The sequence below is a fragment of the Oryzias latipes genome, chromosome 16 (assembly GCF_053564925.1).
Source record: "Oryzias latipes strain Hd-rR chromosome 16, Olatipes_Hd-rR_3.1".
In the NCBI taxonomy this organism is placed as follows: Eukaryota; Metazoa; Chordata; class Actinopteri; order Beloniformes; family Adrianichthyidae; genus Oryzias; species Oryzias latipes.
This window is the reverse complement of record NC_136252.1, coordinates 32228712-32254608: the sequence shown is the minus strand read 5'-3', so window position 1 is coordinate 32254608 and position 25897 is coordinate 32228712. Positions and strand designations below refer to the sequence as shown.

Genomic DNA, 25897 nt, shown 5'->3' with positions numbered 1-25897 from the left:
CTTTAAAGGCTTCACCAGCGGTGATCCGATGACATAGAGGCAGAGACGGTCAGGCGTTGGAGACATTTTATTTTGAGTCAAACTGTGTTTACGTGGACCAAAGTAATCGGAATGCACGCCTAATCGGAAGAAAAATGCGTCATGTAAACACGCTGATCAGAATACTCTGCACCAATCAGACTCGTTCGGATCAAAACTTCTTTCCAATCGAGATAAGTGGGTTATGCAATTGTTGAGCCGATTGTTGTGCATGTAAACGGTTCATTCCGATCATGTGTCACTACTGCTCTGGTTTAACGTCATGCATAGACGTGTTTTGCTCCAGAGAAAGCTTTGGAGCGCAAACAGGACCGACCGGCTGCTCCAATCTGCCCTCGCCCCGCGGGCTCCTTGCTTCTCCCAAGGGAGAGGGTGCTGAGGAGGAGTGCTTCGTGCCCCCCGACGACGTCCAGACCCTGCGCGGTCTGGGCGCGGCTGCCGGTGGACCGAGCGACTCATCTCTTTGAGCAGAGCAGCCTGACTTATAGCTTTGTGTTTGAGGGGAGGGGAGGATGCTTTGTTACGTGTGCGCTTTCTGTGTGGGAGGCTTCGGACTGCAATGCTTCCCGCAGCTCTGGGTGAACGAGCTCCCGGACTCAGGAGAACCGTGTCTGACCGGTGGAACTGTGTTTCCGAGCAGAGCTTGGTCCGCCCAAAAGCCGGTGTGTGAGCTTTTCAGAGCAGAAATGCTGCTCAGTTCTTAGAAACCTTCAAATCACGTGGATTCGTGGTTCCAGTCGTGTCCCCATAAAAGAAAGGCTGATGTTATTCCCACGTATTTACGTGCGGCCAAGATGCAGATTGCAGCATTTCCTGCATGGATTTTATGTTCATCCAAAGCTAAATGTTGTTGTTAGCACATGTTAGCCTACTCCTAACCCTTCTTCCGGCTCCGTTCTTCAACAGAAAAAGCACTGACCACACGGATTAAAAATACAATGATGAGCGAACATGCGCTTCATAATAACCGTACAATAATAAAAGCACGTTTAGAAGATCATCTCGTGTGACAGCTCGGCTTGTTTACAGCGGGACTCATTTCCTCTTCCAGAATTTTAGAGAGTACTGTGCATGCCCAAAGGATTTATTCTGACCGAAAGTGTGGCCCACGTTTGTTATAATCGGAGAAAGTTTTCTAGGCCCATGTACACGATTGAATTCTAATCCGATCTTTGATCCGATCAAAACATTTTGCACACGTAACGTAGAGTGCTGAAAGATTAGCGCTCTGAGACAGGGATAATATTCCTTACTTTTACTCTTTTGGTTTATTTGAAATATTCTCTCTAAACATTTCTCATGGTGGCAAATAAAACATGAGAATATTGTGTGTCAGATTTTAATGTTTTTGAAATTCTGTGCTAAACTTGAAAATTTGATTTAAAACACTAAAGAGGTTTGGTTTTAGAGACTTCAAGACTGCAAAGAAACAAACACATTCAAAAGTCTCTTTATTGCATGAAAACGAAAGTAAGCTTCTGTACAACCTGATGGAGTTCCTTTAAAAATAAAGAAGTTAGGACTGAAAATCTCGTGAAAGTCAAAGAGACTTTACAGCACAACTCCTCAGGAGAAGCAGAAAAGCTCAGAGTAAAAAGGAGGAAAAAGGAGGAAGAAGATCAGTGAAGGGATGAAGAACAAATGCAGAAATTAGGATTCTTCCTCGTCTCTGTTTTCCTGGCAGGAACGTTCTGTTCAGGGGGTCCTACAGGGCTGTCTGTGTGGAGTCACCCGGGTTGGTTGACCTTTCACCTCTGGACTTCTGCTCGCCGTTGGTCGAGCTCGCCACGACTGGATCTGGTCTGTTGGGACTGTCCACCAGCTGTGGCTCGGGTTGGACGGCGGGAGGGGGCGAGACTACCACCCTTTCAACCGGCTGGTTGACTGTTCTGTCTGTCACAATGACATAATTGGGTTCGGGCTGGTGGGCGCTGGGTCGGCGCTGCAAAGCATGCTGGGTGCAGGAAAAGGACCGCTGTCGAGGGGCGGGCTGGGGCGACAGGAAGTGAGGCGTGGTGGCTCTGGCGACGTCCTGCCTGTCTCGATCCTCGTCTTCCGAGGTCACTTCCTGCAGGGTGCTAATTGGCCGGGGGGAGCGGCCCATGACTCTTGGAGGGACAAGCGCCGTCGCTGATTGGTGGAGCTGTGGACGCCAGTTTTGAGGGCTGGGGTACTGCACCCGCCCTATCGACCAATCACTGAAGAGACAAAAAGGTTTTCAATTAATCAATCAACTTTTGACACATTTTGGCAGTAATGATCAGGAGGTGTCAGCTTTTTCACCCATTTTCATGTTTTTAAGAGTCACTCAAACGTTTCCACTGGAAAGCGTTTGGATGCGTTTTAGCTTGTGACTCAATTTCTGGTAAAAAACTATTTGCATCGTCTCAGATTAGTCACTTTTTGCACATTTCTAACTCTTGATTTGTTCCCATGTCAGACAGCTTCTGTTTCTATGATGGATTGATTTTTTAAAGCCGGTCTCGCCGTGGCAAAAGAAACCACTTCAGCTTTATAAAAATGTAGATCGGGGGGTGGGGGGGTGTCTCCGTGAGCTGATTCAATGGATGAGAGTGTAAAGCACCTTGTATGAACTGATATAAGTAAAAAAGCTGAAAACAAAGAGGTTTACTTTTGAGTTCTTCTGGATTATTGTAGCAAAAAGAAATATAGACTTTGTTCATCAGTATTTACCCATAATGCATTTTTACTGACATTTGATGCACAATAAAAAAAACCATTGAAATTCATTCCCAAAAATGTTTTTATGCGATCTCCTTCTTGTTTTTTGCCCTCTGAAGTTCTTTTTGTGGCCTTTACTGCTTATAACGCTGAATTGTTGAACAAGTTCAGGTCAGAAATGATAGATATTTATCATTTTGTATAGGAAACAAGACTTATAGTCTTTTTGTCCCACAGTAGTCTTGGATTATGAGGACCAAATTGTTTTTGCAATTTATTTTCTTCCTGCACCTTTGATCAAAACATTTCGACCCCCCCCCCCCATGTAGACAACAAGTAAAAAATCAACTTTAGCAGCAGATACAGATTTAAACTAAATCGCCTCAGGAAAAAAGATTTTTTTTTTATAGTTTGGAGATTTGCACCTGCCTTCGAATGGCAAGCTTGCAAAAGTGGCGTCTACCTGTTGCTCAAAAACAAATTTTCACTAGAATAGTGAGAAAATGTAACATATTAGTTAGATGAACCAAACAACACAACATATGATTTGAATATATTAGGAATATGGGCAGAGGTTTGTTGCCAAGGAAATCCAAAAATGTACTTTTGCCAATTCTTCTAAAAATGACACAAACTTGCTCTTCACCCTCAGGTGACCCAAAACTAAAATGGTTGCTATGGAGATAAATCCATACTATGTACAGCTCTGAACATGGTGGCAGGGGCAGAATGGGAGAGGGAGGGGCGGGTTGCGCCTGAGGGACATACAACCAGGCATGCGGCTTTATTTTTTCTTGAGACTGTTCAACAGTTTCTGTCAAAGTTGTTACTGTAGAATACAGGTCAGCATGTCTAAAATCTTACGTTTGGGGAGGTGGGGTCATGTCTCTGTGTCCCACAATCCCAGAGAAGGATGCACTTCTTCCAGGCAGGCCCTGCGACCCCACCCACGGCGGGTACATCAGCGTGCGTTCCTCCCACATCATTTCAGCGGTGGAGTCGCCAGGGACGGGCCCTCTCTGAATCTGGTGAGCCAGGAGGAGTTCCAGGACCTGGTGCTGCATGGCCTCTCTGGCCACATCGATGGGACGGCGCCCTCTGCGGTCGTGCAGCTCTGGGTTGGCACCGTGAAGAAGGAGAAGCCTGGAGGTATCGTAGCAACCGTGGAGGGCGGAGAAGAAGAGGGCTGTCTCTCCCTGAAATGAGCCATTTTTAATTTGAAACCGCTAAAAAGGGGAACTGGCTTTCAGCTTGAATGGGAGAAGAAAACTTTAGCACCTTGTTGTCCTGAAGGTCCACAGCAGCTCCATAACGGATGAGGGTCCGTGCAAGAGACAGGTGGTTCACTGAGCATGCCCAGTGCAGGGCGGATCTCCCTGAGAGAGAGTGTGAGTGGAGGGGAGGTCATGGGGAAGAAGGGAGGGAGTAAGTCAGCCAATGAACAACCAAAACACAACGAGCCCAGATGAGGAAGATGAGGCCAGGTGGAGATGAGAGGGGTGGAAGGAGGACAGCTAGGCTTCAGCAAGAGGAGGTCACCTTAACTTTCCTCTGAGTCAGAGGAGGACAAAAGGGGAGCTGCAGGAGGACAGGTAGAAGAGGATGAGGACAGGAGAAGAGGGACACAAAAAGAAGACGCGAGAGAGATGGGGTAAGTCACCAGAACCTTCACCCCCCTTTTCAGAAAATCCGCCGTCATCGCTGAAGAGGAGGAGAGAATGCAACCTTAGAGCATCAGAACATCAGAATTAAAGTTGTTTTTGTTCTTTGAACTTTCATCAAGCATCACATTTCCCTTTTTGTTTCAATCAGAAAAGAAACGTGAAAGAAAAGCATTTTTTTTCAGACTTTTCAGATAAACTGGTGAAACTTGTTTCTCATCTCTCATTTTAAAGTTTTAAAAACCCAAATTATTAAAAAATCGATTATTGCATTTCTTGTTATCCAATATTTACAATTCCTTAAAGTTTATTTTCCTGATTTTTTTGCATAGTCAAAGTCAGATTGGTCTTGATATCATGTTTTGTCAGTTTGTGCTTTGATCACACTCTGGTTTAGTTCCTCCTCGACCCTCAGAGCTCTAACTTTTCATCTCATTTTACATCTCTGCATATGCTTTTATCAAACACTCTTTTACAGTTAAATGTTCTATTATTTTCTAGCAATAAATTGTTGAAGATAAACATGTATGTAAAGTTTTGACTTTAACCAAAAGAGTTTTTTTAAAGGATTTTTGGATACATTTTGGAAATTTGTGAAATTTGATGATTTCTGTGCAGGTTGGCTGTGACTTCTCCTGGATGTCCGACCCCTCCCTGGGTTCTCCTGGTCACAGCTGCCTGGAATCATCTCATTAAGACTTCTATTTAAGGAGGTGTCTCCTCTGCTTTCTCAGTCAATGTGTCTTTTGTGTTTTTGGTTATCTATCCTGAGTTGGTCTTTGTTATTGGACTTCTTTTTTTTTCTAAATCTTTTGACATTCTGGAGTTGATGAGTCCTTCGCATTCCTGGGTTTTCTGGTTGCAATTGCTTCTCTTGTTACCCTTTTACAATTTTTTTTTTCATATTTTTTTTAAATTTAAAGTCAGCTGGTTCCTCTTCAGCTGTCTGTGGTCTAACTTTTGCTTTTCACTTCCTTTCATCTGCAACTGATGTGCAAAAACACAAAGTCACATATTTTAGGATAGGTGGCACAAAAATGTTTCAGTTTCAAGGCAGACAGTTTTTTTAAAATACAAAGATGCGAAAAACCTCAGTCAGGATTCTTCTTTAAGGCCTTTTACAACCTTTATGTTTTAGATTAAAGCTTCAGATTCATGACATCTGCTTCTCTCTTTCTTCGTGGCCTAGTACAGAGTGTCCACCCTGAGACTGGAGGGTCGTGGGTTCAAATCTACAGTTGAGTCATACCAAAAGACTCAATGTCTCCCTGCTAGACATTCAGCATTGGATTGGGGGGTTAAACCACCAAATGGTTCCCGAGCGCGGCTGTTTCTGCAGCTCACCGCTCCCCCAGGGGCTTGATCAAATGCAGAGAACAAATTTCCCCCAGGGGTGTGACAACTAATGAGACTTTAACTTTAGATTCATCAAAACTGTGTTGGTAAAGTCCTTCCTTTGATTTCAGTAAAAGCCTTTGCTCTCAAAGTGAATTGTGGACTCTCAAATCAGTCGTGTTTTGTTTGTCTGGATTTCTGAATTCAGGAAGAGTCTGGTTGGACTCCTAAAGCCATCTGCTGAAGGACAACTCAGGGAAACGGGTGAGGAACAGTTACCAGTGTGGTCTGTGTTGTTGACCGGAACTCCTGCTTGCAGCAGTTCCAGGACGACTCTGTCCAGCCCGCTTCGCACGGCTCTGATCAGAACCACAGACCCGTCTGGCCCACACCACTCTGCTGACTGGCAAAGCGAAAAAAAAACATTATGGGTCTGATTTAGTTCTGTCTGGATTTTGTTTTAAACTCAAACTGACCTGCTGAGGGGGGCTGAGCAGAGGTGGGGGCATGGCGTTCCTTTCCCATCCTCTGGGTGGAGCTAAAAACAACAATACTCATTTGGAAGTTTTCATTTGAAGTTCTTCGGCTATTACTTAATTAGTCCTTTTTATTCCAGCCTTTAAAAAAAAAGGTATAGAGGAACTTTGAGACCGATTTCTGTTTAATATTAAAAATAAATTGAAAGTGTTTGGCCAGCTCTGATTTTCAGCTTTCAGACGCTCTGCCCTGGGCTTCAGAATAGAGAGCACAGAGCACAGGAGTTCCCTTACACTGCATCGGTCGGTGACTCTGCGAAGCTCCAGTCACAAAGTGTCTCTGCTCCGGAGACCGGTGGTCACAGATGGAGGGATCCTCCAGTCCCCTGGAGCATCTCATGTTGACGTCTTCCATTGAACTCTGGGTGAAGTCTGTGTCACTGCCTGGGTCCTGGTTCCTTTTCAGAGACCTGACAACAAAATACATTATTTTAAACAGAGTAGTAACTCTCCTGATGCATTCTGACCTGCTCACCTGCCCTTTGAGCTGGTTTCTTCTTTATCGAGGGGTTGTGTTCACTATGGGCTTTAAGCTGTGTTCCCTGTTTATGACAGGAATTACGTTCTTAAAACAACCACATAGTAGGATTCTAGATGTTTTAAGGCTGTACAACCCAGTCACTACACACTTAATACACAGAAATTAACATTTCATACTTTTCTAATTTAAACTCTAAAAGTACAAACATTTGGACTCACAAATGAGTCTAGTTTTACAGAGTGAAAACCAAGATCTGATTGTGATTAAAGATTTATGTAGATCTGATAAACTGCACCCATTCTGCACAGGAGACACAGCACAGAGGAGAATGATTGACAAGGTCTACAGTCAATCAGGATGCAGAACACATGCCCTGTGAAAAATAAAGGAAACATATCCAAAATTGCGCAACAAACAATCAACAAAATTGCAAGACTGCAAAAGATTTCCATATCAACTTATTCTAAAGGCGTGGTCAGCAGTTTTAATTTACTTTTTCTAGATTTCCCACCAATTTTTTTTGTTAAAATCAGCAACAAAGGTGAATGTCACTTTTGCCACTGCAGACAAAAGAATTTCCCCATTGTGGGATGAAAAAAGTCCTATCTATCTATCTATCTATCTATCTATCTATCTATCTATCTATCTATCTATCTATCTATCTATCTATCTATCTATCTATCTATCTATCTATCTATCTATCTATCTATCTATCTATCTATCTATCTATCTATCTATCTATCTATCTATCTATCTATCTATCTATCTATCTATCTATCTATCTATCTATCTATCTATCTATCTATCTATCTATCTATCTATCTATCTATCTATCTATCTATCTATCTATCTATCTATCTATCTATCTATCTATCTATCTATCTATCTATCCATCCATCCATCCATCCATCCATCCATCCATCCATCCATCCATCCATCCATCCATCCATCCATCCATCCATCCATCCATCCATCCATCCCAGTACCTTGGAGTTAATGGAAAACTGACTCGCTTGTGGCGACTTTGTAAAAAGACAATTGGTTTCAGTTCCTTCTTATTTGCAAATGAGCTTCATCCTGGAAGTCAAAGGGTTACCCAATGAAACATTTTATTATTTAGAAAATTGAGCCTTCAAAACATTTTCATCACTTGTGTTTATTGTTTTTCTTGTGGTAAATTAGATTTTGCTGTTAAATCTTTGTCAGTTTGTACACAATTTGTTTGACACAACATCATAAAGGGCTAAAAATTTAAATGAGATAAAATATTTTGACTGTGGTTACCAAGACAACGGTAAAAATCCACTTTGACACTGAAACCTATCAGTTCCAGACATGAAGAAACTGTTTTACCTTCATCCAGGCTGATAAGAACCAAAATGAGACTTTCCAGCCTTGTTTTCTTCCCTTTTTTTAATTTGAATTATCATTTGAATGTACCTGTTGTCTAAGCAGCTTCTGCTTTAGCAGCTCTTCTCACCTCATTCGAATGGCGTCCTCCCCCAACGGCTCCCGTCTTCTCTTTTTCTCCGCTTCCTTGGCCTTCTTCTTCTTCTTCAGACTGATTTTCTCTTTGTCCCTGCTGGATCTGACTCGTGGTTCTTGGTGTGTTGCGTGCTGTATCCAGGTCTTCGCTTTGCCCTCCTCCTCATTGGTGGTTTTGGACCGCCGCCTCACCCTGATGCCACCAACCCCCTCTGCCTGCTTTTGCCTCAGCTTCCTCATCACCAGAAACACCACCAGGGGGAGCAGAAGCAGCAGAGCGAGAGCCAAGGCGACCACAGCCCACAACCACGAGGGATTTGGTTCATTGACTGCAACAACAAAAATGAATCCCCCCCAAAAAAACAAACATGAGGGACTTCAGTAACTTGAAAGGCACTGAAAATTATGCTTTTTGGGGGTTGTCTTGGGTATTTTTGTACGAGGAGAGCAGATCTACACACTGGAAACACAACGTTGTTTCATGACATTTTCTTTGGATGCATTTCAGCTTGCGTTAGGAAACCATAGCCCACCTTTGACTTCCTCATCTCTGCTTCCTATTTCCTCCCGGACTCCTCTAATACTGATGATGGCCTTCATTTCCGGGAGGGTGGGGAAGGTTTGGGGCTTCAGCATCATCACAGCTCGCAGGAAACTGGCGGCCTCGGTGGTGTAAGGGAAACAGGTAGAAGGGGAACGGGAGCACGGCCTGTTGTCCACCTGGACGAAAAGGAGGAGCCTAGAAGACCAACAAAAATAAAGAGCTTAAGTGTTGATCTTACCTGACCCTTTACCTGACCCTCTTTAACTTTAGTGTAATATACTAAAAGCTGGTGGCGATGATGATGATCCCAGTCTTTTTTCTCTCTCTTTTTTTCTACAAGTCCTGTCCAACAGCTGAGCAGACAGATGAGACCTGAAGGCGTCTTGTGTTGAACCGATTTTACTGTTACAACAGGGGTTCTTCTGGTACAGGAGTTGTATACTTGTATAAACCTCTTTTGTAAAAACTTTGTTTATATTGATTATATTTGTATCAGTTTTTTATTGCTGGACAGGACGGACAAGTAGAAAAGGGAAGAAGAAAGAAGGAAGTTAAAAAGAAGTGGGGGGGGGGGGGGGTTAAGGAAATAGGAGGATGATTATAGAAGGGGGTAGAATCACAAAGTTTCTGGAAGTTTGTAATCATTACTGTCATGTGTAAATGGTGTTCTAAAAGGGGCGGGGCCTGTCCACACACACACTCAGATGTTACAAACGCACCCGTTGGCTCCAAAAGTGTTCACATACAAGCATGTCAACATGGACACAATGCAGCTACAGTTCACATACTTCTGCATACAAACATGTGAAGCATTATATTTGGTCACGCAGGACACCTGTGCTGGAGTGAGTGTTTATGTTCTGCTGAGGTGGATGATGGAATGTAAAAGAAAAGGGGGTCATCCCCATACCAAAAACCCCACCGAAGGTTACTCACCCATTAGAGTCTGTCGGGGGGGAGTGAGTGAGTAGATCGGAGAGCTCCTGGGAGTCAAAGTCAAAAAGGTTGGTGGTGGTGGCCAAGGGAACGGATTCCCGAAGCTTTAGGGGTGACTGCAGGAGGACGCTGAGGCCCCACAGCAGGGGGCTGATGGGAAGGGAGTCGTTCTGCTTGGGTATGTTGGCGTGAATGAGCAGGGTGCCTGCGGCCCACATGGGGCTCTGGTGCTTGATGCAGTCGCTGCCGTCCCACCCACAGGCGGGATTGTTGCAGCCCTGGTCGCAGCGGTCGCTGGCGTAGTAAGCGCGGCAGTACTCCGTGTGGCCTGGACTGGGATCCATTAGGACACGGTGTGAAGACACAAACACAACCACTCAGGCATGAATTTCATTAAGGCCCCATTTATCAATGACTAACTTAATATTATGACTTTTACGTAAATGCAGGGTAGAACCCTCGACTTTTTAATGTACTGTACGATGTTCAGAGCTCCTTATGCTAAACTACAGATGAAATAAAGTATTTTTTTTTGGCTCACACTTCTTTGTGGAACATCTTCTGGTCTTTGCAGCATTCTCCTTCTAAAATTAAGCTGTTGTAGACCGGCTGCCTGTTCCAGGTTCAGCTACACCCCAGCCGGGGTGTTGAAAAGACCCTGACACTGAGGGGGCCCCATGGCCCAGCCACCAACAAGTCCCAAGACACAACCTGTACCGCAATGTTGTCTCAAATAAATCCTCATTTCTGTAGCATCAAATTTAGGTTTGAAATATTGTAAACAAGCAAAAACACACCAGTCTTTTGGTAAAATGACTAAAGGTTCAAAGAAAAAAGGTGTCACATTAATACATTTTAATATATTCATGTAATATATACATTTAATGATGAGTTCTACGAAAAGACAAATCAAGTGTAACAATTTTTTTTTGCTGATGTCTCTATTTTATAAATGGAGAATCTTGAGTGTGACTTCTTATTTGTTGGTTTTGTTATATTTCATTTTTATTGAAACAAACAGATTTTCATATTTTTAAAATTCAAGCCTAACAAACATACCAGTATTTTCTTTTATTCAATATCTCCCCCATGAGTTCTCACCAGTTTCTTGCATGGCCGATACTCCTAAGTTGTCTCTGTCTGTCATTAAACTGTCTCATATTTGATTTTTAGCTGTTTGTGTCCTAATCATAATACCTCCAGCACCGTGCCTGACAGTGGGTTTTGTGAATCTCAAATCTTCTCCACCTGGTTTGTTTTGTTTGTACCACACTCTTTTAGTGGTCTTATTTGTCATTTTATTTATTTCAGTACAACTTCATTGATGCTTTTAATCTATTTTTAGTTGCGTGTTTTGTAGTGCACTTAAGAGGAAAATACAACAGATAGTTAAACTGTTTTACTGTAATCCTCTTCAATAAATCATGAAAAAACTAAATTTACAACCTGTCTTAGTCTTTCCTAGATACATTTTTTTTTTACTTTTTTGCATTTTCTAGAAGAAGAAAAAAGATTTGCTTCTGTTCAGCTAAAAACAAGAAAACGTTTCACATTTTTTGAAGGTTTAATATCCTTGCTAGAAGTCTCATATTTGCAGAAAAACTGGGGTTCTGTGCAAAGACAAACATCAAGAAGAAACAGTAAAGAACACGCAGCAGCAGCAGCAGATCTGTTTTTGTGGCTTCAAACATGTGAAGAACAACAGAGCATCACAGGTGTTTTACTTGCAGTGACCCCTGTCCTTCAGGCAGTCGAAGCCGTCCCGCAGACACTCGGGCTCCATGCACTCTCTGTCACATGACCCGTCTCCAAACTTGTCCTTGCACTTCCGGTTGGCCGGGCACTGCCCCCACGGGTCACCTGACACGGCTGTGGGAGTCAGAACATGGATTGGTGAACGTCGTCAGCGTCGGCTTGACTTGTGGCCTCGTCTGCGTGTTACTCCCTTCCTTTTTCCTCACATTTACAGAACATCATCCCTGTTTTTATCTGGAGAAATGATTCCGTGAGTCCCATCATGTGGGTTTGATTTCTTGGATAACCTCACCTGTGACGGCCCACATTGGGCCAAAATGGGATCAATCAGCAATTGAGGATGGAGAAACCTTGAATGAATTGAAGGAATTCCTCCATACAACTCTTCTTTGAAGGTTTTTTTTTAGCTCAACTAGCAAATTAGGCTTCCATTGTTTATTTTTAATTCCAATCTTCTTCCCTGGTACAGTTACATTAACATTTGCATTGGATTCAATCTCATATTTTCATGGAAACAGTCCGAGTCTTTTAGTACAGGTGTCATAAATGTCAAAAACCAAAAATAGAAGATTGCAAGTACGTAGACTAATATATTTTCATATTGATGTAAATCTTTAAATTTCTGTCAAAGAGAATCTGAAATCAAACATTAGATCTGAAAGTCCCTCAGATGAGGAAAGAGAAAGAAGAAAATTGACCAAAACGAGGTCAGATACCTCGTGGCATAAGGGCAAACTCCACATAGATGTGAACCTTAATTAAAAGACGCACAAATCCTTCACTAATATGGCAATTGAGTTTCAAGATGATTTGAAACGAGTTTTATCACCAGCAAAAACTCAATCCCCCTCATTGTTCAAGAGCGCTTGGCAGCCTTCATAACAATGCGGGTCGAGGCACAGAGGCTCGGTCCTGGTCCAGCCCTGCTAAGGGGGACAGGAAACTGGCCCGACATAAACAGGAAGTGTCCCAAAGAAGCGAATAGCGGCAGGAAATGAAGTGGGTCGGGAGCTTGATGAAGGTCAAAGGTCGTCGTCGAAGCAACGAGGAATGTGATGGACAATGGGCTTGGCAGGTGTGTCTGGGACCAAACAATCGAAAGGATATATGGGGAAGAAAAATCTGAAATGAAACATGTTTTGGAATTTTTTAATTGGGTTAGGGTTAGGTGTTAGGTGTAAGGTGTTAAAGACAGAAATGTACTTTTCTGTGAATTTACATTCACTCATTCATCTCCTAAACCCGTTTTGTCGATCTCGAGGTCACGGCGCTGGGCGCAGGCAGAGTACTGCCTGGACAGGTCGCCAGTCTGACACATGAATCCGGCAATTTAATTTTTGTCAATTTGGATGAAAGATTCTCCATCTGAACCAAAATATTGATAAAAATTTGTGGGGGGAAAAGAAATTTTGCGCTTTGTGATATAATTTAAAGCTCTCGTTTTAACTGGAAAAGGTATGTTTTTAACATTTTAGAAAATTATTCAACATTATTTTTATGTTTCAGTATCAGAAAACACTGACTATGCAGCCACAAGCTTCAGGTTTTGTAATATGAACCTAAAAGTAAAAAGGCAGAGGGCTCACCCTGACACGTGCAGCTGAGTCCAAGCAGAAAAAAACACCTGAAGAACAGCATCTTCAGGCAGCTCAGGCCGCCGCCACCGGCCGCTGATCTCCGGACCAGCGTTCTTTGGTGATCCGAACTTTGAGCGGAATCTAAGAGCAGCTCTGAGTGAAGTCGGTCATGCTGTCACCAGCACCGCCGGCTGTGACTATCCTGCCCACTTTGCGCTCTGGCTCTATTTTTTTTTTTTTTAAATGCTCTGCGGAAATCTGGACGACTTCCTGCCACTGTGTGCAGAAGAATAGGCAGAGCGATAAGCGGTGTGTATTTGTGGCGCTGTGACGTGAGCTGCAGGGAGAGCCGTTAAACTTAAAGGATGCAGGGAGGATTTGTGGTTTGAAATGCTCCCATTTTTTTTTTTTTTTGACAAAACAGAAATGAAGCTCCATTTGGTCTATAGAAAGCCTGATTGCCGTGAAACGCACCAGAGTTCATCTGCAATTAAAGAGAGACTCTTGGTCCCCAAGAGGACCAGAGTTCTGCTGTTTGGTCTAAACCAGGGATTTGGTGAATTTTCACACCTGCCAAACCAAAAGGATCATCAGTGGAAACCAGATCTGGATCAGTCCGAACCAAAGCTGTCAGTGTGAATGTAGATAAACCTTCACTCAGACTGTGGATTAAAGAGTTCACATGCTTCAAATATTTAATCCATCAATCAACCAACCAAACTTCCAAAAAGATCAGCATTTCTGTTCCTTCAGAGTTGTTGGTATAATTCTTTTAATTTCTTGTTAATAATTCAAAACAATATATTTAAAATTTTCAGTGTTTTCCACATTTTGAATTAAATACTGACTGGCGCTGCTCTGTTTTAGAGTAACCAGCTGGCTTTGCTGACACAGAGAGTCATCTAAAGGCAGGAAATGTAATCTCAGTGATGAACAGGAGGCTGCAGGGAGGCGGCTAGAAATAGGACTGGCATCATGAAAGAAGACGAAACCAGGAAGGAAGCTGTTAAACATTTCAAAGTTCTGGCCAATAGGTGTTTGTGTCAAACAACAAAAGCATCAACCTGTTTACAGAAAAGACAAAGTGATGTTAAATTGCCCAAAATCACAGACCTTCATTCGTCTGTTTTTTTTTTTTTAAAGTTGTAATGCATTCACATCTGTGCGTCCTGCTCAACTGTGTTTTACTAAAACGTGTTTATTTTATTGAAGAAGGTTAAGAAGAACCAATTAAAAAATGAACATTTAAGTATCATGATTTATTTTGAAATGTAGCCTGTTTAATTGGAGATAAAAAATAGTAACAGATGATTAGAAGAGGTGCCCCCTTCCCTCTTTGGGGTGACCAATTTTCAAAATTATGATCACAGTATTTTGAATCAAGCCAGTTTTAATATATATGTCTTGGTTTTTCTTGCTGACTTTATGTGGGATTGATGAGCTTTTTGTCACTGTTTCTTGTAAAGAATGCACATTTCTGATGTTTTCTGGGATTCTTTTGTTGTTTTAAAGAAAAAGTAAAAAAAATAAAAAAGGCAAAACTCAAGTGATCCCTGGAAGGAAATCATGTTGCAGCAGAATAACAAGAAGCAGGACAAGGCAGAATGTACTTTATAACTGATGGGCTAAAAATTAGACTAGTAGGTAAAATACAAAAAAGGGACTCTGTACAGTCAATTAAAAAGATATACAATACTGTATTGTGGCATTGTTCAGTTTTTATTTTAAACCGTTAAGTGATGTAATGTAAACTTTCTGTGTTTTCAGTTGTTTGATCAGATTAACTCGTTTTTTTTCTGTATTTTTGCTAGCCTTTTCTTTTAAAAATCACATTTTGTTTGTTTTATATGCATATCTTCATTAGTCGTATCTTATTGACTTTGTTATTTTTGTGTATTTTCATTTTTTTTTATAAGATAAGATAAAAAAATATTCTTTATTGATCCTGCGTTGCGGAGATTCAATTGTTACAGCAGATCAGTGCAAAAAAAGAAGAACAACAGCAATGTGCAAAAAGAATGAAAGGGTATTTAAAATGTGCAAAAATACAACAAGTAATAACATTTAACAAAAAGAAGAATCTACACCTATGCACACTATTACGACTTAACACATGTTATACGTAATAATAAAATACAATAAGGTAAAAGACAGTATATTCAGATGGGCTATGGATGCATGACAACCGGTTTTGTACATGCATATTTAAACTGTGGCATTGTACAATCTAACAGCTGTTGGAATGAATGACATGCAGAACCGTTCCTTCCTACATGGAGGGTGTAACAGTCTGCCACTGAAGGAGCTGTTCAGTGCCTCCGCTGTCTGATGTAGTGGGTGAGAGGTGTTGTCCATGATGGATGTTAGCTTGGCCAACATCCTCCTTTCACCCACTTCCTCCACAAAGTCTAGTGGACAGCCCAGGATAGAACTGGCCCTCCTGACCATCTTGTTAAGCCTCTTTCTGTCCCGGTCTGTGCTGCCTGCTCCCCAACAGGCCACGGCGTAAAGGATAACAGAGGCCACCACAGAGTCATATTAAGAGAGGCCTGCACACTCCAAAGGACCTCAGTCTCCCGGAAGGTGGAGGCGATTTTGGCCCTTCTTATACATGGCATCTGTGTTGTGAGTCCAGTCCAGTTTCATAGTTCAAGATTCAAGGTTTTACTTTGTTTATAAACATGTAAAGTAACAAAGTTACTTTGTATATGTATATTTTCAGTATTTTAAAATACATTTACTTATGTGTTTTTTTTATCACGTTTTTACTTTAATTGCCCCGTGTTTAGCACGAACCCCGAAAAAATCCGTCTACGCCCCTGAACCCCTGATCATGTTCAGTTCCGGCTCTTCGCCACACGGAGTCGCTGTTGTGCTTTTTATTTTTCATTCAGCACTGATGTTGGAATGTTCCGGCAGTTTTGAAGATTCTTTTTTATTTATCTAATAATTCCCAAAAGCATTTGCTATTAAAAATGTAGCATATTAAGCGTAAACTGATTTAAAGCTGAGGAGTACACAGAAGGACGGGGCTTTCCGTCTTGTGGTTTCGGTTTCGCTTCGTTCTCGGTTGGTAAGTTGGTATCGTTGAACAGCAGTCGAGGTGTCGTCAACCAGCCGGTCAGGTCAGGCCAGGCCAACGAAAATACAACTTTTTTTAGTCTCTCCCGAGAATTTTTTAAAAACTTTTTTCTGCAAATATACATCTTCGAAACGACAAAAGTGAGTAATCATGTTTGATTCTGCGCTTAGTGTTGAGCTAGCTTAACCGTGTTAGCATAAACTTACTCTGTGCAAGTTTAAATGAAATCTTCGGGTGGAACTTTTCTATTTTTGTGTCTTTTTTTCTTTCTCTTCCGTTTTTGAGTTTTTCTAATTTTCTATTTTGTCTAAGTATTTCAAAGAAAGGGGTAGGATTGGAGAAAGTGAAAGTAAAAGCCCTGAGCTAAACAAAAGTAAAGTGTTATTGTCTGAGAAAATAATAACAATAGCAGTAACTACTGGAGTTTAGGATGAAAGGTCATGTGAGGTGATCCTGGGAGGTCTTTATGTCATAACTGAAGGAGGATCTGCAAAAATTTGATAAAGTAAAAATATGCATTAAGGTGATTTCACAGGAACACTGACATTTTAAATATCACTGATGGTGTGTCCCTCCCGGGGTGCCGTAGTGGGAAACTCCTCTCCCAAAATGAGACCCAGAAAGGTGGTTACACTGGAAATCATTATTTACATATTTAAAAAAAAAATATTGACAGAAAAAGTAGGGAAACAGTCGAAAAGCTCAGATTAGGTGACACAAATGCAAGGAAAATAAAGCTATGAGTGACAGGTGTGATTGTTTTAATACATAAATTACTAATATAGAGTTTTTCCGCACTAATAAACAAGTAACATCTAAGGCAAAAAAACAAAACGAAGGCACACCTGATATATATCAAATTTAAAACCATATATTTAGAAATAACAACTAATCTTTATAAGACAGATTTTCTATTTTATAAAGAAATCATGGGATTTTAGGCACGTCTTATGGTTAAAAAATACAGTAAGGTTCACTTAATTAACTCTGATTTCATTATATTTTTTTTAGATTTATAGGTTTATGGCTGAGATTCACCAACAATAAATTAAAGTGTTTTTTTTTTTTTATCACTGCAGCCTTTACGCTACCCATTTCTACATTTGCTGCATTGAAATTATGCCATGTGTCTTTTATTTTGAAAGGAAGTCATGTGAACCTCTGTCGAAAGTTATAAACTATTTCATATTTTGAAAAAATACTATTTTCTCCTAATGTTTCTGATTTATGCATTTATAAAAAAAATATTATTGATCATAATAGTAACAATAACATACATATAAATCAGTGTTTTTTTTCCCCTAAAGGGTTAATTAAGTAAGACTCCCACTGGGTTGTGGTCAATGAAACATTGACCTTTAAGTGTTGAAGGCTGAAGACCTGTGGTCTAAACAGAAAATAAGTTTGATAAATGACATGGATGTCTTATGGCCCCCCCTCAGGACCTGCGTGATGCCTAAAATGAGCCCCTTCGTCCCTCTGCTCTGCGTCTGCCTGGACGTCTGCGCGGTGCACGCCATCCGCCTGGCCCATTTCTCTCTTCTGCTCCGCACCCATCCGCTCGTCGCCCTGTGGGGGGGTGCTTTGACCAGGGCCTCCCTCCTGGTCTTCCTCGCCTTCACCTTTCCCGGTTGCCCCCCCTGGACAAGGAGCCTCCGGGGCCTCCAGAGCATAGGGGTCCTTTGCTTCCACTTCCCGGTCTACGTGGCTCTTGGGTGGGTGCTGGGGGGCTCCATGGTGGAAGAGCTGTGGGGGTGGCACAGCTGGGAGCGGGTGAGTGTTTACGGGTGCTTACAATTAAAAGAAACCTCAGTGTTTATGAACTGATGGATAAAAGATTCTAAAATGATGGAAATGGTCAGAAAATAATACTAAAGTGGAGATTTTAAAGTAAACCAGAGAAAGATTTCCACATTATTATTCTACTTTCTTCATCCAATCAAGACTTAACAGACAGTTTCATGCTGGCGGAGTAATGTAATTAATGGTTGCTATGGAAATGTTAAAATTTACTTTGAAGTATAGACACCAAACTTGATGAGGATTATAATAAGACCTTCACATGAAAAAAACTAAATGGTTGCTATGGACTTTATAGAGTTATTTTGAACCAAACTACTGTAGAAATGTGCTCAAACATTTTTTTACTTTCCAAAGTCTGGTTTTAAAAAATACTGAGTCAAAGAGAATAATGGTTAGGTCAGTTTTGCGCTCTAAACAACATTTGTTTTCTGAAGCCTGAAGCAGAGAAAGGATTCAAAGCAGAATCAAGTGGGAGTGAAAGGAGCAGCTTTGTTCCTGCAGGTTTTAAACCTGCGCTCTGCTTTGCAGGTATTTCAGGGGTATGTGGTGACAGCGGTGGCGAATCTCTACTTTATCAAAGCCTCGTCCGCGTGGTCGAAAGCGCCGCCCCGGATGTCTGGACCGGACACGAGAGCCTCTCTGAAGAGGTTGATGGGATACATGCGGCCTTATCTGGGCCGCTTTATTTTGGTCCTGGCTCTGGTGATCCTGTCGTCCTACGGTAAGACGGAGTCTCTTTGTCTCAGATGATGGTTTTTTTTTTTAAAAACTTCCTCCTGCTCTGGAACCTGGATGGAAATGAATGAAGTCTGCAAAGATACAAGAATGATTCTCTGAAATCAGTTCAGACTTATCTCAAAGATTTTCACAATAAAGCAAACCACAAAATGTATTTTAAAACAAGACATGGAAAAATCCACATGTAAGTACACAAATACATTTTTAAAGTTATAATTTAAAACATTGTAGAGGCTCTGGTGAGTAGTGATGGCTCTTTTTAGGGAGCCGAATCTTTTGGATGGGTTCCTTTCAAAGATCCGTTTATACGACTGGCTCATTTGACTCTTTTTACATTTATTCGTTTTTAAGAAGCCAGCCCGGAGTTTATTCATTTAATCCTGGAAATGATCACAGGGAGGCTTGATGGGCTGAGATCTGGATCAGAATAATTGAAATTCCCAATTTTTTTTCACCAATAATTGAGTTTAAATTATTTTTGAAGAATCAATTACAGCTTCATTTGACATGTGTGGACAACATGTCTGATCTGGATTCATTGTAAATATATGAATATATAAAAAGATTGTGTATGTGTACCTTGAATTATGTTATTAATGCAACAACCAAAACGGGGGGTCTGCAACCTCAAAGTTTCTTACTGACAAACCCGAGTCAGAGCCCCAGAATCTTACTACTCAATACTTTAAACGTTTAAAATATTTAAACAATAACAGTGTTGTATTTTCCAATAGGCTATACAACAATTTTGATTTATTTATCTCTGACAGCAGCACATTCATATATAGTTCACTGTTTCTATTGTCCGATTGACACAGTCAACCTCAATCTTTCAACTTGAAAAAATCATATGTATTTATTTTTGTTTGTGGAAAAGTAAACGATCGTCTTGGAAAAAGATTTGGATCTTGTTTTTCGCGCCACATTCCAGCTAATGTATAGACATGTTTTTAGCTAAACTCTGTAACAAAAGCACACTGTTAACTTTTATTGTTTCATTGCTCTGATTGGTATTGTTTCTTTTATTGCATTTTATTGTTTAGTGATTGTATTTTTTGTGTTCAGCCCTTTGGTTGCTCCCGCTTTCATAAGTGTCATACAAATAAATAAATTGATTGATTGTTATGGGGTTAAATCATTGCTAAAAGACTGAAGGTTGAAATTGGAACCAAAAATAATTTAGAATGAGTGACATTTTTTTATGAGTTATGAGACATGGGAGAGACGAATCCCAAAGTATTTGTTTTAAAATTATAATCTTATAGGAGTCAGATTGTCTTAGTTTTTGAGTTAAATTTAAAACTGAGTGAGGTGTTACCTTTTTTTTTGGGGGGGGGGGGGGGGGGGGGGGGGTTCCATGCTTAAAATGGGAAAACACATTTTCTCAGTGGTTCAATAGTCCCTCATCAGATGCAGTTTTCTGAAACACAACTTTTGCGGTTCATTTTTCAGTAACCAGAGAATTCAGAGAATGACTTCATGAACAGAGATCAGGAGGAGAATCCAGCAGCTCATGACCTTCTCAATGTTCTGCAGGGGAGATGGCCATTCCCAAGTACACCGGCCGGATGACGGACTGGATCATTGATGACGTGTCCCCGGAGGCCTTCTCCCAGGCCATCACAGTCATGACACTGATGACCATCGGCAGGTAACAGAGGCTGGATGGCGGTCTGGCCTTCCCGCCTGCAGGGGTTCAGAGGATTTTGGAATATTCTGCTTTAATTCATCCTGAATTCATGTTGTATTATTGCGTCAGGGCAACTTGTCTTGTTTTTTGAGTTGCTTGGACTTTTACATCTTCAGTAAATAAAATTAGGTTTAAATTTTGTCTAAGGCGTGTTGGAAACTATGAAATGTAAGCGTAGATCTTCTAGAAAGTTGATTTCTTTTTCTCCATCAAAGACGACGTCAACAGAAATCCTTTTCAAATCTTTTGATTTGATTGATTTGATTTATTTCAAGCATTGTAGTCAAAGCGATAAAGAATTTACACACATTTATCAAACTCATTACAGAAATGATGATACGCATAGCTTAAAAAGACAGGAAATAAAACAAAACAAAAAATTAACATAAATCACATTTGCTTAATTAAATATAGAGATAATTAACTAAAGTTAAGTAAAGTTTGATTTATTGCTTGAAAAGAAGTGGGAAGAAGCAAACTTGTATAATCCCACCCCTACTGAGTTCGAGCGGACGCGTCAAAGTGATGTGTTGTGTGTTTGCAGTGCGGTTTTTGAGTTTGTGTGCGACCTTGTGTACAACATCACCATGAGCCTCATCCACACCTCTGTGCAAGCAGCCGTCTTCCAGGCGGTGCTCAGGCAGGAGATCGCTTTCTTCGACGCCACTCCCACTGGTAACCACGTCTCTGGCAGCCAGTTGTTGCATCGAATCAGCACAAGGGAGACATTTTCTTATGGCAATAAACTCTGAAAGATCTAAATGTCATTTCTGTCTCAGGTGTTCTAGTGTCTCGCATCACAACGGATACCAACGACATGAGCGAGGCTCTGAGCGAAGATCTGAGCCTCCTGATGTGGTACACGGGACGCTTCGCCTTCCTGCTGTTCTTCATGGTGAGCCAGTCCTGGAAGATGACGCTGCTCACCTGCATGGGTCTTCCCATCATCTGGGTCATCCCAGAGCTCACTGGACACTTCCACCAGGTGAGGAAGCTCAAAGAATTCTCCCGTCAATTAGCAAGTCATCCGTCCCGAGGTCATAAACTGAACCGTCTGCTGGTTGCTTTAGAGCACCGCTAAGAAGGTTCAGGAGTCGCTGGCTAAGGCCAACCAGGTGGCCACAGAGACCTTCTCCTGCATGAAGACGGTCAGGAGTTTTGCCAATGAGGATGGCGAGACAGAGAAGTACAGGAAGAGGCTGGAGGAAACGTATTCTCTCAATAAACAAGAGGCCGCAGCTTACGCAGCTACAACCTGGGCTAACAGCGTGAGTTCAACATAAAAAAATCTTTTGTGTGTCACTTTCTTCGTTTCACTGTGCTTCTCCAGCTGGTGGACTCCATGGGATTAAAACAAGTCTTTGTGTTTTCCAGATAACAACTTTGGCCCTGAAGGTGTGCATTCTGTACTATGGTGGGACGCTGGTGACCAGGGGGGCCGTGAGCAGCGGGGATCTGGTTTCCTTCGTTCTTTACGAGCTGCAGTTCACCTCTGCTGTCGAGGTGAGCCGACAATCTGGATTTCTGTCTTCATCGGCGAGGCTCGTTCCTCTGCTCCGCCTCACTCGCTGCTCTTCCTCCAGTCTGTCATGCGTTACTACCCAGAGGTGAAGAAAGCCATCGGTGCCTCTGAGAAGATCTTCGAATATTTGGACCGGGAACCTCAAAAGCCCCCCTCAGGCACTCTGGAACCCCACGTCCTGAAAGGACACATTCAGTTCAAGAAAGTGTCTTTTTCCTATTCTGGAAGGAGCGACGAGAACAGCCTTGTTTTGAAGGTAGACTTCCTTCCCTCCCGGAAATGAAGGTTTTTTTTGGAAAACCATTCATTTTAGCGTTTGTTTTTCTTGCACCAGGATGTGTCTCTGGAAATCAAACCCGGTCAGATCACTGCGCTCGTGGGACTGAACCGATCCGGGAAGACCACCTGCGTCAAACTGCTGGAGCGATTCTACCAGCCCCAGACGGGGGAGATCCTTCTGGACGGGAAAGCCCTGCACAGCTACAAAGACGAGTACCTGCACGAAAAGGTTTGAGTGGAGACGTTCTCCTGCTGCTGCTGCTGCTGCTGCTGCTTTCCGTCTTTCACTTCTTTGTTAAGATGAGTTCATGAAGGGAAGCTCTTCTGAATCCACTCGCTCACTTTTAATGTTTTCCCGTCTCCTCGGCTGGAAGAAAATAAATTGTAGCCATGGTTACGACAGTTATCAGCGGTTTTCAGGGAAAATGTATCTGCAATGTGCAGCAGAACCCATCTTTTTCCACCTGTGCCAGAACCTCATGATGCTCCCGCTGCCGTGTTTCACTATGAAAACTTTGTTTTTAAGGCTAGATTTATTTCAAATAGGATTTTTAAAGCTCAGAATAAGACTTTCCAGGCCCTGGGAAGAAGCAAGCTTGTCTTCCGTCATCTTTGGAGACATCAAATGAAAGAAAAAAGCAGCACAAACTGTTGTTTTGGGGCAGAAACTTCAAACCACAGACTTGTTAAAGTGCTGGCCGGTACCGGTCCACAAAGAGAGAAAAAGAAGCCCAACCCAGAATTTTCAGTTTTATTTATAAATCCAATTCTAAAGTAGGATTTATTTTGGAAAAACTACTGGATTCTCTGTCCACCACATCTGACTCGTTCTTGACATAAGAGCCAATGAGGAAACAGAAGATCAGTCTGTGACTTCAAAATAAAAGAAATTTGCATTTAACAGACAAAAGAGTCTATCTTTACTCCAAATATGGATTTATTGTGACAGAACAGTATTATTTTTAGGCTATCGAATAAAAAGCTGATTTTTTTATTTTTAAAGTGCAAGAATAAAAGGAAAAATGTGCAAGAAAGTTGTTCCCACAGACCATAATAATAATGCAGAAGTCAGCAACCGGCTGTCTAATGTTATCAGGTTAATTAAGTTGTTCAGTGGATTCATGTTTATTATGATGTTAAGAAAAAAATACCAGTTTTAGTGACCGATGTTATCGTTTTTGTATTTATCCGTCGCCTCATGAAAAGTCTGACGAGGCTGAAGTTGGTGTCTGATTTTTTTAGCGTCCGCTGTGACAGTTATGGGTTAAAGAAAAATCTAGATCACATTTTAATGATTCTTACATGAAATCTAGTGATTAAAGCAGCTGCAGATATTTTGCAGAAACTGGAAGCGAAAATAATAAATCAATAAATCAGCCTCAAACAGGCTGGTCCATGAAAAATTGTCTGACATTAAAGCAATCTGTAGCCTGAAAAAGGTTGGAGACCGGTGGGCTTTTAGACATTTAACTGTCTCCTGGATTCTTGAAAGACATTTTAATTTGAACTGAGCAAGAGAATAAATAGATTTATTTTGTGGTTCTGATTTTCTTCTATAAATATTCACAGAAACGCCCCAAAAATGTCCTCCTCCCAACTTTCATGACTGAAAAGTGACCTCGGTCCATCGCATGACATGACAGAAGCAACCAAATCAGATTTTAAAATCCTCTGAAGACTTTTAGATGTTTCCTGGTTGGTGTTGTCGCTGATGGATGGATGGATGGAGGAGTGACTGCAGCCGCTGATGTTTTTCCTGCAGATCGCCGTGGTGAGTCAGGACTGCGTGCTGTTTGCTCGCTCCGTTCGGGAGAACATCAAGTACGGCTACGAAAAGGCCACGGATGAGGAGATGTTCGCGGCCGCCAAGCAGGCCAGCGCACACCAGTTCATTGAGAAGCTGCCAAACGGCTACGACACAGGTTTGAATCCCCAGATGAGGGTTTTTGTTTTTTAGAGAACGCTGTCCTTCGCTCAGGTGCAGTCTGGGTGTGAGGGAATGCAGGTAACAACCTTCGTTCTCTGCTGGGCTTTTTTGCACAGATGCTGGGGAGAGAGGGGGGCAGGTGTCTGGAGGCCAGAAGCAACGCATCGCCATCGCCAGGGCTTTGATCAGAAAACCGAAGATCCTGATTTTGGACAACGCCACCAGTGACCTGGATGTGGAGAATGAGCACCAGGTAAGGAGAAGTTCTCTTTTGGTGCTGTTTTTCTGGCTTCACTGCAGGTTTTTCCTCCTCCTCCTCCTCCTCCTCAGGTCCGTCAGACCCTGATGAGCCTGAAGAAGAACTGCTCGGTGCTGATGATTTCCAACAAGATGAGCGCGGCAAAGGAAGCAGACCGCATCCTTGTTCTGGACAACGGCGTGGTGACGGAGGACGGCAGCCACCAGCAGCTCATGGAGAGGGGCGGTCTTTACGCCACGCTGGTAGAAAAGCAGGAAAAGGGCATTTCCCGTCAGGAAGAGGAGAACGCCGACGACGAGCGAACCGCTTAAACGGAGTAAGCCGACTGCTTACAAAACTTAAAATCGCTTTCTTCTGACATCGCTGCTCCCCTTTTGAAGATGCTGAAGCATCAAGGAAACCCAGAGAACGGCACTGAAACCAGATAACTCTGTTTTTGTTCATGAAGTTAAAAATATATATAATTTATTTGAGATTTCCTGATTCCAGGCACATTGAAAAGAGTAGTCCTGCACAGAGGAATGTAGTGTAATCCTGGTCTGCATCTCCTGGTCCACTTTGTTACACCTGCAGATGTCAGACGAGCACATCCAACCTTTTCTGTCATTTGATTTGAATAAAACGCTGTTTTTCTTGGATAAAGAATGAGGTTAAAATTCTGGTTTCACTTTAAACTACAAACTACCTGCCTGAACGAAACAAATCAAAGGAGACGTTTGGAAAGAACAGGATGAAGGTGAAAGAACTGATGCAGCTTCACACTGAGGAACACAGGCTCTTATTTTTTAAAACAAGAATTATATTGTTGAACTGAAACTAATGATTTCTGAAGAAGAAGTCTGTTATTTAAAAGCTGGAGTGATCTCCATGTTGGTGCACCACCAGTTTTTCTATCTTTTTACTCTAGTTAACATTCACTTTGCTAAGTTTTGGGGGTATTTTTATTTTTTGTATTCTTTTACGATGTTGCCGTGCAATGAAAGCCCTTTGAATATTTTAATGTGAAAATAATTTTGTTGATTTTTGATCATCAGATTCAACAGCAAAGGTTTCCTGTTAAATCTGGCAGCTCTGTTCTCTGCTTGTAAAAATGTTTGTGGGTTTGTGATCTGTTTTCATGCACTATAAATATTAAGAATTAATCATTTTCTAGATTAAACTACAACTGTAACCATAGATAAATAAATATGCAGCAGGTTAAAAAAATATAGAATATAACAGTTTGCCTTAATTCTGACTGGTGTACATTCTATATTGAAACTGATCATTGGTTTTTGCTTCCAGAAAAGTGACCGGGAATATGTTTGTTTCATAAAAAAAAAGACATTTAATAAATGGACAACAGACTCTTTCTTTAAATTTTTCTGTAAAGGTTACTGGAAATTATCAGGAAGGAAATTATGATACGTTTGATATTTTAAAAATTACAATGATAGCCTCATTGACCTAATTTTTTTTTTTTAAATTAAAAAAATCAGTTTTAGTATTCACCAACATATTCAAGAGTTCCATTAGAAGTTATTTGGAATGTATATAAAAAAAACCTTTTTTTGCACTTTAAAAAAG

The 25897-nt window shown here is 41.5% G+C and overlaps 2 protein-coding genes across 3 annotated transcripts; one reads left to right on the top strand and one right to left on the bottom strand.

The window, feature by feature from the left end:
* Positions 1-1473: 1473 nt before the first annotated feature.
* Positions 1474-13232, bottom strand: notchl (notch receptor, like). Of its 2 annotated transcripts, XM_023964339.2 has the most exons (11): positions 13041-13232; positions 11424-11568; positions 9700-10032; positions 8753-8958; positions 8215-8548; positions 6488-6663; positions 6194-6255; positions 5997-6120; positions 4000-4097; positions 3586-3917; positions 1474-2237 (listed from the first exon to the last, which is right to left on the bottom strand). In XM_023964339.2, exons 1-11 carry the CDS (start codon positions 13090-13092, stop codon positions 1745-1747), a joined length of 2355 nt encoding a protein of 784 aa, XP_023820107.1. In that variant the 5' UTR covers positions 13093-13232; the 3' UTR covers positions 1474-1744. The 2 variants fall into 2 exon arrangements, with proteins under 2 accessions (XP_023820107.1, XP_078788703.1); XM_078932577.1 differs by lacking the exons at positions 11424-11568; positions 13041-13232 and adding an exon at positions 10241-10401.
* A 2655-nt stretch (positions 13233-15887) lies between these two features.
* Positions 15888-25690, top strand: tap1 (transporter 1, ATP-binding cassette, sub-family B (MDR/TAP)). The gene is made up of 13 exons (XM_020710428.2): positions 15888-16253; positions 17556-17886; positions 18445-18637; positions 20191-20305; positions 20889-21019; positions 21124-21329; positions 21415-21612; positions 21719-21847; positions 21928-22122; positions 22201-22374; positions 23908-24067; positions 24189-24325; positions 24403-25690. The coding sequence occupies exons 2-13, from the start codon at positions 17566-17568 to the stop codon at positions 24640-24642; spliced, it is 2199 nt and encodes a 732-aa protein (XP_020566087.1). The 5' UTR covers positions 15888-16253; positions 17556-17565; the 3' UTR covers positions 24643-25690.
* The last annotated feature ends 207 nt before the right edge of the window (positions 25691-25897 follow it).